General features: G+C 42.5%; 1 protein-coding gene across 1 annotated transcript; it reads right to left on the bottom strand.

Annotated features, from left to right (window-relative positions):
• Nucleotides 1-2,504: 2,504 nt before the first annotated feature.
• On the bottom strand, nucleotides 2,505-13,169 carry LOC149306461 (cytochrome P450 3A9-like). The gene is made up of 12 exons (XM_089539946.1): nucleotides 13,038-13,169; nucleotides 12,182-12,234; nucleotides 11,427-11,526; nucleotides 10,662-10,775; nucleotides 10,381-10,469; nucleotides 9,782-9,930; nucleotides 9,085-9,212; nucleotides 7,986-8,073; nucleotides 7,030-7,190; nucleotides 6,391-6,617; nucleotides 4,446-4,608; nucleotides 2,505-4,225 (listed from the first exon to the last, which is right to left on the bottom strand). The coding sequence occupies exons 1-12, from the start codon at nucleotides 13,164-13,166 to the stop codon at nucleotides 4,139-4,141; spliced, it is 1,488 nt and encodes a 495-aa protein (XP_089396072.1). The 5' UTR covers nucleotides 13,167-13,169; the 3' UTR covers nucleotides 2,505-4,138.
• Nucleotides 13,170-14,511: the final 1,342 nt, after the last annotated feature.

Genomic DNA, 14,511 nt, shown 5'->3' with positions numbered 1-14,511 from the left:
TCAGGACTGTGTGGTCATTTCGCTTGCCTCATTCTCCAAACCAGTAGTGCACCCAAGCCAGGGTCTTGTGCTGCTGCAACTGCTTATCCTTTCTACTTTTCCATACCTTGTTTCCCTACTGAACAATTCCACAGTCCATTGCAAAACCATGGAGATTATAGTAGCCAGAATGAAGAACAAAACCATATTTTTATGGAACATTATTTGGGTGGCAAACCTATCGCCATCTACTTGAAGTGCCCACATTGTCTCAGGGTTTCCCGGAGCTGTAATACAAAGATGTAACATTTCCAAGCTACACTTTGTCGTTGTTGATGTGTGACCCCAAGGCAAACCTATCCCCAGGGTTTTCTTGACAAGCTTTGTTCGGAGGGGTTTGTCATTCCTTCCTCAAAGGTTGAAAGTGTGGGACTTGCCCAGGGTCACCCGGTGGGTTTCCATGGACAGTGAGGATTTGGACCCTGGTCTCCCAACACTCAAACCACAACACTATGCTGGCTCCTCTACACCAGCTGCAGTGTATGCATGCATCATTTCTCCACAATTTTCTAAAATGTTGTCTAGTTCTATACATTGTCTGGTAGCTGAGGATGATGGTAGCTACAGTCCACCAAAAGGAGGAGAGACATGCCAGTTTCTGGAAGGCTGATCTAGTCTAGCATTCTACTTCCAACTGAGTCTCGCCACTTTCTAGGGCTTCATTCCCACTACCTTTTAAATACTGGTCCGCACTTGAACTGAATCGCTGAAGCAATTCGGAGAGGGGGGCCATGGACTAAACCCATTTAACCCGCATCTTTTTGTCAGTGATTTTTCCCGTGTCTTTTTGGATAAATCAATCCCACGCAAGTGTGAACCGGATGCGGATCGGAATCGATTTAAATTTGTCCTTTGGCTGGCTGGAGCAGGTCCATTTTGAATCGATTCATTCGTCAGTGTGAACCACAAGTGCTTTGTTTTATTTTATTTTGCAGCAAGAAAATGCAGTTGGGGCAAATGTAGTGTGAACCGATGTCAAATTGATCCATCGATTTGGATCACAAAGGGATTTATTTGTAAGTGGGAATGCGGCCTAGGAGACCCATACAAAGAGGCCAGGAAAGCAACAGATATCCCCCATTCCCCCATATTAGGTATACAGATGTATACTGCCATGGAATATGGAGGCTCTATTAATGGCAACATTATAAGACCTTTTTAGTGCAACCATTTCACACGTCTCTGATATAAATCCAACCAAACCCATCTCAGAGAAAGAATCTGTTGCCAGGGTTCATTTTGGAGCCAAAATAAAAGAAGGTGGAATGAAGGTGAGCGTTCGAGAAAGGCGCCAGCAATGCGCAGGAGGCATATTTCCATTGTGTAGCGCCGTGCCATTGTGGATATCATTTTCAAATTAGATGTTATGCTGCCAAACCATTATTGATCTAATTTTCTCTGCAGAATCCTTATTAATGTTATCTTGTTACCCCTTGATGCATATGGCCTTGTGCAGCGGAAATGGCAGGCTGTAATTGTCCCTTTGGCAGGGAATTATTCATATTTCCCTATCTTGCAAAGAATGAGCACCATATGCAGTTACACTAATGACTTCATTTCTGAAGACTTCGCGTACCGCGGATGGGGCGTTCTGAACGTATTATGGCTAGATTAACAATCATTCATTTTAAATATCCCATTTAGAAGTGCATGTTTTGCTTACTGAATGCCAAAGAGCCTCTCCCTCTCTTTCTTTCTCTCTCTCTCTCTCTGCTCCATCCTTTTAAGGATGGAAAAAATGTGCTTTCCCCCCTCTTCTAGGTTTAGCAGGTGCTTATTATTTCTTTCTGTTTTACAGTCTCTATAGCAGCTTTGGCGTTCAAACCTGGATGGGGTAAAAGAAGGAAAGATGCCCCAAATGGTACCATCTTTTGCATTATGGCATGCTTTTTTAAAAAGAAAAGACAAGAAAGATTGTAAACTGACTATTCAGAGTCAAGTTCAAAATTAATTGGCCTATACTTGAACAATTAATTAACTTGAATCAAAATGCAAGACATGAAATAGACAGGTTTTTAATCGAGGACTGAGAGATGCATCGCTCATTAAGGTTCTCACAAATATTGCCCCATTTCCCACCTCTCTTAGTTACACATGCGTTACTAAGGATGCAGAAATAATGCAGGTTGGCACCACTGTAAGTGCCATGGCTCAATGCTATGGCTGGGGTAGGCTTTTAATGCTGTGCGGTGCAGTTTTTAAGGTTTGCATATTGCCTTTTAATGACCTTTAACGCTTTAATGTGTTTAACTTTATAAATTGAACTGTTTCTTAAAACAATGTTGTTGTTGTTTTAAAACATATGGTTAGTTGAGTCTCATTGTTGGGAGAAAGGCAGGTTGAAGAGGAAAATCTCAGGGGCAAGACCATTGCCTTGAAAGGGGTGCAGGGCATTTATGCATGCATTTTCCATTAGATATTATTGCATGTTGTTGTTGTTGTTTTAATTTAAATAGTAGGCTCTTTGTAACTATAGTTGTCTTGCTTAATAACTTCACAGTAACCCAAAAATCATCCTGAATGAACATCCTTGATGTTCTGGCCAGTGAAAGCAAAGACCCCAAGGCAACTGAAAAATATGAGACAGGCATCTTTTTTCAAAAGGATCTCACAATGACATTTTATTAATATTTTGTACAATCAAAGCACTTTAAACAGACAACACTACTGTCAGTTTCTTACTCATAAATGATTATGCACAAATACACACCTTCATTCATTCCTAGACCTGCTTCCCCACCCCCAAATGTTTGGCGAAGGGTCTGCATTTAAGCTTGGATGCCATGAGAAATTAAGGTACTTGGCAAGAGGAATGCTTGGTACCATTCACACTAGTCAGTAGTTTTGGGTCATCATTCTGCTGCTGGAAAAAAACAGGTTCTCCTGAATTTAGAAATATCAACAAAGGAGAATGCGCTGTTTTGCATCATGTCTGAATTAGTGCTTCGGTGGCAATGGTAACCATGTATGCTTTCTCACACTTGAAATGCATCAACACTATTTATACCACCCTGTTTGCTCTGGTATTTACTTACTTACTTACTTACTTACTAAAAAGGGAAGTTGTACTTGGGCAATTGCACAATTATATAATGGCACTATCATGGCACTCCCCTTATTCTTTGCCCTGATTGTGAAGATGAACACACAGTGCACCACTTCCAGCATTTTTCTATGCTTCCTCCCACAAAGCAACACTTCTCCAGTTCTGCTTTTGTATATTATTTGTACATTACTTTTTAAACTTTTCCCAAACCCTATGGCTGCATCTGGCCATAGATGAAGACCGACAGCATAATCCACCAGGGTCCATTAAAAGCATTGGGAAATGATGCAATCATTCTGCATCTGGCGCAATGGTTCCCATCATTCTGCATCTGGCACAATGGTTCCCATCATTCTGCATCTGGTGCAATGGTTCCCATCATTCTGCATCTGGCACAATGGTTCCCATCATTCTGCATCCGGCGCAATGGTTCCCAAACTCTGGCCTTCCAGATGTTTTCAACTTCAGCTCCCAGAATCCCAGACCTTTGGCAGAGATGGCTGAGGCTTCTTGGAAGTGAAGTCCAAAACACCTGGAGGACCAGAGTTTGGGAATCACTGGGTTAGAGGAACATTGAATGATCATGAAGGGATGACTACCATAGTGCAATGGTAAGTCCATTGAGGAGCTAGGGTTCTTCTCGTGGGAGGAAGAGGATACCAACTTATGTAATGACCCAAAATAGACATACCTAACCCTAGGTAGAACTCATCCTTGTGTACATCACTAACAGAATGCCAGCCTCAGTGTACCTGTGTGATAATGCCAACACACTATTGCCTGTGGACTTTCAACCGTGGCATCTGTTTACATATTTATCATGGAAAAATGGGGGAGTACAGGCACGCATTCACGATTCCCTTCTTCCTTTTCTTCTTTTGAAAATAAAAAGAACAACAACCTGGAGATGTTCATGCCATCATGGGACTTTGTGCAAATATAGCCACGACAATTATATACAAAAGAACAGTTCACGGTGGCAGCAAATCTCCCGGCACGGGTGATATAACGTTCCCTAAGGAACTCAGAAACCTTACTCAAAAACCTCTGCTGTTATGCAGAGCTGGCTCTGGAGACTGCTTTCAAGATGATGGGCTTTTTGGGTACCATCAGTCCCGTTGTGGACAACTCCAGTGGGATCTGCAACACAAGAGGGGTGAAAGAGATTATAACAAAGAGCCACCATCTCACTGAAACCAGAACTACAAGCCCCCCCGACTGTTAGCTCTAGGAGCTAGACATATTGCAAATCTCGGGTTATTAGAGTGTTGAGAATATGCCAGACAAGCTTTCTTTATATCGTTGTCACTCCTACCTAGGAATGGCCTCTGTTCATCAGCTATCATTCCTGATGCCTCACCTGTGTTTCCTTGCAAGGCCTGAAGGTAAAATTCTGCAAGAGGCTCACAATACCAGCCTTCAGGGTCAGGAGTGCAAATCTCATCCCGATGCAGTTCCTCGGACCAGCTCCAAATGGCAGATAAATATAGGGATTTATGCTCTCTTTGTTCTCTTTACTGAACCTGTTGATGGAAAGGGATGCAGAAGAGGATTTGTTAATGGCAACTCTCTGTACAGTCAGAATAACTGAGTAACAAATCATCAAATGCCAAAATCAGGATTGTCCATGCCATAGGATTTCCAGTTCATATGTACAAATGTGAAAGATGGACAGGGAAGAAAGCTGTCAGGAAGAGAATGAACCCATTTGAAATATGGTTCTGGAGGAGAGTTCTGGGGCTACCATAGACTGCCTAAAGAAAAACAGATGGGTCCAAAACCAAACCAGTCCTGAATTCTCACTAGAAAGCAAAAGGAGGTTATCCCTCCTCTCCATCAACCAAGGAATGGTCATCAGGCTGCACCAGCTGAACCATGAGGGGCTTTGGACATTGAGGGAGTTGGAAGAGAATACCAACTTCTGCAATAACCAATAAGAAAAATGATATATGCAGACATAGATTGGGATTATGGTTGCATATGCCACTAATAAGATGCCAGCCAGGGACTGCAACTGCTTCAATGGCAACTCACCAGGGAGAAAAAGTACCAAGCTGGGCCTCTGTTTGACTGCGGAGGGACTACCTCAGATGGTGGTGGACTCTCCATCTTTTGAGGTCTTTAAACAGAGATTGGATGGGTGTCTGTCAGTAATGCTTTCATTGTGTATTCTTGCATGACAGGAGCTTGGACTCGTTGGCCCTTGGGATTCCTTCCAATTTTATGACGATGCTCACTTTCCCTTTTCAGCAGCAAGTATAAAAACACAGCCCAGACTCATTGCAACACATTTGGTGGGAGAGCAGCAGAAGAACCTTGTCTGAATGGTCCAAACTGTCTTTGCTGTGACAGGAGCGCACTCATTAATGCAAGCTGCCTTCTGGCGGTGTGGAAGGAAACCCTCTGGCACCGTCTGAGGCTGGCATCACGCCTCCCCAGCTGTTATCTTGCCAAAGCTGACATGAGGAAAGCAACCTGGGAAGAGGTAGCTGTGTGTGTGTGATTTCTTAAAAGCGGGGATGGCCAGTTTTTAAAGCCTGAGGGTACTGAATGTTTTAGCATGGAAACGTGTGGGACGGGCTCATTTATAATTTCTCCAGAACTGTTAGATAGCTAAATCAGGTGGGATTATGATCACATTTAAGGACGTGGTGGAGGGAAGCAACCCAGGTCTCAGGAGGTTGTTTGTGTCATAAGAAAAGCCTCTCTCAAGCTGCTAGGTCTTCATAGATAACAACCCCGTTATCCTTGGCCATCGGCCCACTTGGCTTAGGCTGATGGGAATTATAGTCCAAGGCGCCAGGTTAGGGGTAGAATGGCATAAATTTTATTCTATGTGGGTTTACCCAGTATTCTCCACTCATCTGCAACTCAAAACTCACATGCTCTCTGTGGAAAACAAAAAAATAGCTAGCTATGAGATTGCATAGTTTATCATTATTATTATCATCACTATCGCCCTCATCATCTGTTTCTTCTTCCAATAAATGTAGGATACTGTATAGAACTCTCTTTCTCCTACAGGTTAACCCTTATCACAACTGAGTAAGGTGAATTAGACTGAATGACTGACCTGGAGCTGGGAAACATGACCTTGTTGGGAATGCTAACATGATAACTGTCCCGAAAAGTCATTTTTCTAACTTCCAGATTACCCAGGATTAGCTTCATGTCTGAGCAAAGATTTTTCTCCTGGTATGTGGATGTCATTCTCACTGCTATCCCACCAGAAAGGACCACAAACTATATCTTCCCAGAGGAAAATGGATATCGATAAAGAAAGATGAAACAATCCCATTCAGTACCTTTCAGGTCTAAACTCTTCAGGTTCCTCCCATAGGTCTGGGTCAAAATGCAAGACGTGGGCAGGAATCGTAATTGCCATCCCTTTTGGAAAGGTGATTCCATTTATCTCTACATCCTTCTTGCAGACCCTTTCAATGCGTCCACCAATTGGATACATCCGGAGGATTTCACTGACCGTCATATCAAGGTATTCCATTTGCATGATGGCATCGTAAGCAAGGGGGGCCTTCAGGAGAGAGAGAATTGTGAGACGTTCGGCTTCATTAGAGATAAGCAGACATGATTTCTTGGCATGGAAACATTGGGAATATCCAGCCAGGGAGCCTAGTATCTAGACTTGAGTCTCAGTTGAGCCCAATGGCCAAAAGGCAGCATATAAATGTCACACCGATATGTAAATAATTAATATGAATGTGTTTATAACTAAATAAGAAAGGAGATTAGGAAAGGTCACACAGCAAAACCATAGTAAGGGTAAAGAAAATTTACTGCCAAATGGTTCTATTTCAGCGATGAAGGATGTCTACCTCCAATATCCCCTGCCCCAGGCTTGACTGGCTACGGTTGATGGGAGTTGCAGTATAGCAACATCTGGAGGACCACATATTCCCTATCCCTGCTGGATTGCTCCGACGTACCTTATTTGGCAGAGCAGCATCAATTTCATCCTGCAGTTTCTTCTGGACATCGGGGTGTATGGCTAACTCATAAAGTATGTAGAGAAAGGCATTGCTGGTGGCCTCGTATCCCGCAAAGATAAAGATAACGGCTTGGGCCAGAATCTCTTCGTCACTCAAAACTATACAAGGAAAGACAAGAGAAGCTGAAAACCACTTTCTAAATGCAAGGTTCTCCACAAATTCCAGACTAGAGGAGACTGTTGCTATCGGCATTTTTAAAAGACCATACAACAGCAGGGGAGGAACTGTTGGAACAAGTCAGGGTTGGCCCAAGCTTTGTCTAACCAAACATAATGGACAAGATGACACCATTATGATCTCTGCAAGTACAGAAACAGACTCAACTGGCTCTAGAGGTTGTGTCTACACTGGAGGTTAGACACTGGCCTCTGTCACAGCTGGTTGGCATAGAGATACACAATAAATGTCACGGTACACAAACTAGATTGACAAGCTTGAACATGTCCAGGGAAGGACAACTGAGATGGTCAGATGTATGGAAACCAAGACTTATGCAGAATGACACAATCTATCTTAAAAGTAGAATTTACATGTAGTAGCCTTGCTAGACTGTTCCACCAAGAATAACGTTATAATCCCACACAGCCTTCACCTTTTCTCTTACACCAGTCACCCCAACTGTTCCAGTCTGGGAGACAATCTCCATTAACTCCCTGTCATCAAACTTTTTCTGCTCCTTTTAAAATGTTCTGGTTTCTCTCTCTACCTTCCAGCTTTCCCCTTTGCCCTTGGTTTATTTCCATTGCTGCAAATTGAGTTCAAAGTGCAAAAGGGGAAGAGTGGAGCAACAGACTCTTGCCCTTCCCTGTAGATTCAGCCCAAAGATTGTGCATTTTGGTTGTCTCAGTAAAAGGATCACTGTTTTGTAGATTTTGGGAGCTGTTATACTTTACCTTTGTATGTATGATCCACGCCGTTAGTTTTGGGCTTTGCCTCTGATTTTTGGGAATCGATCATCAGTCCTAAGAAATCCACCCGGCCCTAGAGACATAAAGAAGCAGTTAAGAGAACTGTGGATTTCCTACTGCTTGGCAAAAAACTAGAATTTGGGAAAACTTCTTTGGGATTAAAATTCCCAGCATCCCCAACGCTGGCCATTGTGGACATTTACTTGAAAATACCACTGCAATGTCTTATGCTCGGCTACTTGCAAGCAACTCCAGTTTGTTCAGTGCATTGAATAACTCCAGTTGATTCAGTGGTGCTTATATCCAGCTAAGTGGGTAAAAGATTGCAGTTTGCTGCTCCTGGAATTTAGTTCCAAGAAAGAGTGCTGAGACCACAGGAAAAATGAAAGTCTGTTTTTAAAAAAATATTAAATCTAGCAAGGACTGTAGTGCTCCCAACGGAAGAACGATGCCGAGTCCCTGCAGCCGCTAAAATTCAGCGGTGATTTTCCAGTCTGGCAATTACTGTCAACCTTGCAAGTTTCACTGAAGTAAAGTCATTGCACTCCATCGCACAGGGAGCCCTTCTGCATTTGCAGATTGCCCCAGACCAGAGTTTCCCAAACTTTGCTTCTCCAGATGTTTTGGACTTTGATTCCCAGAAGCCTTAGACAATTTGGCCAACAATTGGGATTTCTGGGGGCTGAAGAACCATAGTTTGCGAACCACTGGCCTAGACATTCACAAACGTCTGGAACCTGCTTTGCCAGATGAAAAGAAAGAGAGTATCTGCAGTATGTGCCTATGCTCAGTTTGATCAAAATTCAACATTCCTAGCTGCTTCCTCTGGAATACTAGGGTTTGAGAGGTACTCAAAATGCTTTATTGGAGATAGACCCTAAGTCTCTGGGTTCTGGAGAGAGAGAAGGTTGCAAATTTTGGCAGAATTTGGGTTGATCCAAATAAAGGCATCATTCAGGTTGGATTTTATGAGTTCTCTTCTTTCGCACATGGTCCAACATAGACACCGTGTTGTGTAGGTCTCTGAACTTTGTTAAAAAACCAACCTTCGTATGGGATAACTTGAAATAATATGTCATCTTACCTTGTTGTTCTCTTGTTCCCGCTTCTGCTTTATTTTTGCTACTGCTTTTGTAAAAAAGTCGACAGCATCAGCGGCGAATAGGCTTACGTTCATCTTGTTCAGAGCAGGGGTTAGCCATGGACAGACATCTAGTGGGAGAAGAAAGCAGCGTCAGAGGTCTGGAGCATTATCACAGCAAATGGGTCCGCAACCTTTTAACTATTCCCACAGAAATAATTCCACCTAAATAGTGGAAGCATGGCTCAGGCTCCATCCACGCTGCAGAAATAATTTGCTTTGATACTGCTTTAATTGCCATGTCTCAATGTCATGGCTCAGTACTTTGCTCTGGTGCCACAACTACAGTTCCCAAACTTCCATAGCATTGAGCCATGGCAGTTAAAGCGGTGTCAAACCGGATTATTTCTGCAGTGAGGGTGCAGCCTCAGTCCATATAAGCCAAATCCCAGGATAAAAGGGGGCTAGACTTATGCTAGCCACATGATTTACTTCATATTCTATGTGGCTTTTGTGGTCACAACTCATTAGATATACTCCTGACACAAGACTTGCTTTTTAAGTCTATTTCTATACCACTCAGTAGCCATAACTGTCTGGGTGGTTCACCAAATGCCCAATCTCTATGCCAATGGAAGACTGAAGACTAAGTAGTAGGGCATTGCAAAATGCCAGTTCTAAAGTACCAGTGCCAACTTACACATTAAAATGAATAATGGCGAGAAAAAGTTAAACTTCACAAGTTTCCTGGCCTCCTTGACAAAGGGATCCTGAGGGTTGTTAATGGAATCGATGTTCACCCCAAAGGAGCTGCTGGTAACCACATCCATGCTGTAAGGTCCAACGACTCTAAAGAGAGGCAGAAAATGGGGGGAATAAGAGGTTTTTTTGGATTTGGGAACACCTATATTTGCATGTGCATACCATAATGAGATATTGTAGAGATGAGATCCACATCTAAATGCAAAATTGATTTGTGTTTCATATACACTTTATGTGTGTGTTGTGTGCCTTCAAGCCATTTCCAGCTTATGGGGACCCTAAGTCAAAGCTATCATGGGGTTTTCTTGGCAAGATTTATTCGGAGGAGGTTTGCCATTGCAAAACTGGAAATTCCTAGAGACGTCTTCTCTTAGATAAAAAGAACAGCCTTTCTTTATTTGCAGTTTTCCACATTCACAAGAGTCCTTTATCCGAATCCCAGCAAATGTGGCAGGACCACTGCATTCCCATAAAACAGACCCTCTCCCCGTGACGAAACACGAGTCTAAAAACTGGTTGCAAGAGGCTGTTACTCACGCTTTAATGTCCACTGTCTCTCCTTTTTCTGCTTTCTCCGAAAAATATTGCACAAGGTTCTTCGCATAGTGCTGGATGATGGGCATCATCTGTGCGGGAGGCAGCAGGATAAGGCATGTGTGTGTTAAAAGGCAAAATAAATGTAGGGTGACGCTATTTATTGATGCCCTTGGTTATTAATATTATTCAAGATGTGAATAAGATTGTTCTGTTAGGGACTAAACTAGTCTCACCCAGACTGGCTCACGGTGTCCTTTTGCAAGCCATCTCCTAGTCCTTACCTCCTTCAGCTTTCCGCTGGTGAAGGTCGGCGAGAGCACAGTGCGAATCCTCTTCCATTGCTCATCCTCAGCTATGGAAACAGCAGCTTCCAACTTGCCAGTTGGGCCAAATTTCTGAGTGGGGCAAAAAGAAACAATGTGATGGCAGTGTAAGTGCAATATGAGAATAAATTTATCTGGAAAGGGCAAGAAAATTGTTCCAGAGCAAGCAACGGCATTCAGGTATTTACTGGTCCCTGTATCAATGGAGTACTTGAGTCCAAGCCTATGTTCATCATCCTCCCTGTATACAAACCCATCTTCCAAGAAAGTCCAAAGTCCCTGCTACAATACTCTTTTGCAAAGGGGATGCAGGGCCTGGAAGTAACTAGTTACAGATAGTACGCTGCTTGAAATTAGATTCTTTCCCCTAACTGCAATGTAACATTTGGAAGAAAAAACTTATTACAAAACCTTCCTCCTGTGAATGCAGCCTGAAAATGCAATTTCATAGGAACATACTTGTGGACCTGTGTGGATCACTACTATCATCATCCTCACAACTGCATCAACCAGGGATGCCTTGGAAATACTCTCAGAATTTTCCACCTGGAAAAATCCATTGCTTTTCAACCTCTCTATTTACAACTAGACAGGCACATTATGACAAGAGTTACTAACCTCAAAGTGATACAGGGCTGGCTTAGATCATGAGACCCCAGAGAGAAAGACAGAGTGATTTTAATAACCCTTTAAGAAGGGATACAATCAGAGATGGGAACTTACGCGCCGATTGGTAAAGACTGAGTAGCACTCCTTCACTAAGATCACTTTAATGATATCCGGATCTGTGACACCCATTACAGGTCTTCGGCCGTCGTAAAACCTAGGAGGAACATTGTATTCTGGTAACTGTGCTTTTAATGCCTTTAAACTGCTTAAAACTAATGGAAAGGGGTTTAATACGAGAATGTATTCAGTCGGATCTTTTAATAAGAGAGAGAGGGAGGCTTTAAGACTGTACTCATCCTCCAGTTTTAGCCCTATATTGTTTTAATCTATGCTGTGAAGCTCCTTGGCTCTAGCCCTGGATAATATAGGATTGGGATAATTAATACATATTAATGAATAAGTAAATAAGGTTAATTTTAAATAAGTAGGAGTCATGCAGCCCACATTATTCTTCAGCCAGGTGAGAAATTCTAGGAATCGTAATGCAAACCAAGCCTAATTTTCACATTTCTCCAGTTACTATATTAATAAATTTTTGAAAGTTATTGATAGAAAGAAAATGTATATTTAATATTTGCTTTCCTAATACATTAACAAAATACCTTCTGGTTTTTAATCAAATGCAACCTCACTTTGCACCTTCGTGGCTTAATTTTTTCTCTCTTCCCAGTCGATCAACTAAGTTTTGGGTGGATTAATCTAACAATCAATTCAATAGAAATTTACAAGTAAAATAAGTAAAAAGAAGGCAGGGGAGGAAAAGAAAGAAAGAAAGAAAGAAAGAAAGAAAGAAAGAAAGATATACTCACCCCCAGACTTTTCCGTATTTTTTAAAACAGGCTTTGTCGAATCCCATAACTCCCTGTAATGAAATGTTTTGATATCGAATCAAAAAGACAGCACAGCAATATAATACAATCAGTTGCTACAAAATTCAACAGAAAGCAGACTAGATAATAGTCAGGCAATGAGACAAGGTTATTCAGTAAAGGCTCCATCCTCCCCCAGCAGCTTTTAGTTTTAGTCTGAACTTCAAAGGATCAGTCCAAAATGGCAAATCCTAGTCTCAAAACAAGACCAGCATCTTGGATCCCTTCTTTAAAGTTTGGATTCGAACTCAGAGCAGAGTCAGCGCCCCATTTGCGTCAAAGCCAGCAGCCTTCACTAGGAGAGTAAACCATAAGAAAGGCTGATAAAGAGAAAAGGCCAGATTATGAATTCAACAACCCAGCCTCTTTATGCGGTAAGAGACACAAGAAAGCTGCTAAGGAAGATCTGAGGTGTGTATAGAAGGATAAAGTCTTTCAGTTAACCTGACCATGAACTATTAAGGCTGCTAGGTAGCTCACAGTATCATAAGCGAAACACAAAACTACACACCTCCACAACATCCAAATGTAGTGAAGGAGTTGTGGTTGGTTTACACGATAGGCTGAGAACCAGGCAAGCTTTGGAACCAAAATTTGATCCTGGATCATAGACTAGTTTTTAACAAACCCCAGTTGCCTGTGGTTAGTTCCCAACAAGATGTTTGTTCATCTTTGTGTATGACAGATGAAAGCAAAGCAAAAGAGAGGGGAGGCCCATAAACCAAGGTTCTGGCAGCCCTAGAATTCATCCATATTCCTATATGGCTAATAAAAATGAATTGTTTTGTGAGCTTACGTTGCGATAGGCCATGGCAGTCCCAATGAAAGGGTATGGTTTAGGTCCTGGAACACCCAACTTTTTGAAGACACCATAAGGCCAGATCCCGTATCTGTAAAGCAAAACAATACCTTTTAAAAACTTCATTAATATCTGACTGGTACCCCCTGAGTAGTCCCCTTCTAAGTCAACCCTATGAAGTTCATTGGGTTGCCATAAGTCAACAGGCAACTTGAAGGCACATACATGCATGCACTGAGTGTCAGAGTAAGATTCAGCTGATTATTCACTTGGCTTGTGAGTGAGGAATGAAATAGGTTGGACCTATCTTGGTAATGCACTTGGTAAAAAGGAAGGCCATATTACAGGTGGATCTACTCAGTCAAGGAAGTCACAGCCCTGAGTTTGCAAGACCTGAACAGGACTCTTAATAACAGGGTGACTTGGAGGTCTTTCGTTGATAGGGATGTCGTACTTCATTGGTGACTTAATAGCCTTTAACAACAAGCACCCATCTCCCCGTTGGCCCTTGGTAGCAAAATGTGGTTCCCATCCCAGTGTGGCAGTAACTTTATTCCATGTTTTGACTAGCTTTAAAGGAGCTTTCCAAGTTGCTGGGCCTATTTAGGTATAGAGTTCAGCACGTCGGTTAGCTGCTGTAAGGCCTGGAGTAGATTCACTGCCACTAAGATGGGAACCAGCGTGGTGTAGTAGTTTGAGCATTGGACTATGACTCTGGAGAACAGGGTTCAAATCCCTGCTCGGCCATGAAACCCATTGGGTGACCTTGCGCACTTTCAGCCTCAGAGGAAAGCAATGGCGAACCCCCTCTGAAGAAACTTGCAAGAAATCCCCATGTTAAGTTCACCTTAGAGTTGCCATAAGGAGCTCTCCAAAGGGCTGAACCAATTGGAGAGGTTTAAAAAATCACAACTTTGGGTAGCTTCTTGAAAGTTGATGCTAAAGCCTTGAGTTGGTTGACTGCCCCTTTGACATCAGTGGGTCACTACCACAGGCAAAAACCTGTCTGCTTGCCCTGTTGAAGCAAGTAAATGGAGGAGAAATGTTTGATGAATGTGGACGGAGGGATTAAATTTAGCACGGAGGGATTGCCGATGTGACCTTCCGCCGTGTCACACAGTTGCGATGAAGAACGAGGAGACAGGGCTGCAGGGGGGGAAAGGTAAATATGATGATGGCCTCCGTACTGAAAACAGGTAATTATATTGTAGAGGCAAGAGACCAAACCAGACTTCTGGATAGTGCTGATAATAGAGGCGCGAGAGAGGAGGAAGAAGGAAAGTGATGTTCCATTTAAATGAAATTAGCTTAGCTGGGAGAAAAAAAACACCGACACTCCATCACTTAATAAATAGAACACAACGTTGGGATGAAAGATCTTCAAACCCTTTCCCAGAGGCGATCGGGTTGTTAATGTTAACTCAGGAACCACGCATTTACTCTGGGCCAAGGAAAGAAAGAAAGAAAATGT

The sequence above is a fragment of the Sceloporus occidentalis genome, unplaced genomic scaffold (assembly GCF_023333645.1).
Source record: "Sceloporus occidentalis isolate IW3139 unplaced genomic scaffold, rSceOcc1.0.p SCAF_10, whole genome shotgun sequence".
NCBI classification, from domain to species: Eukaryota; Metazoa; Chordata; class Lepidosauria; order Squamata; family Phrynosomatidae; genus Sceloporus; species Sceloporus occidentalis.
This window is presented reverse-complemented; position numbering and strand designations above follow the sequence as displayed.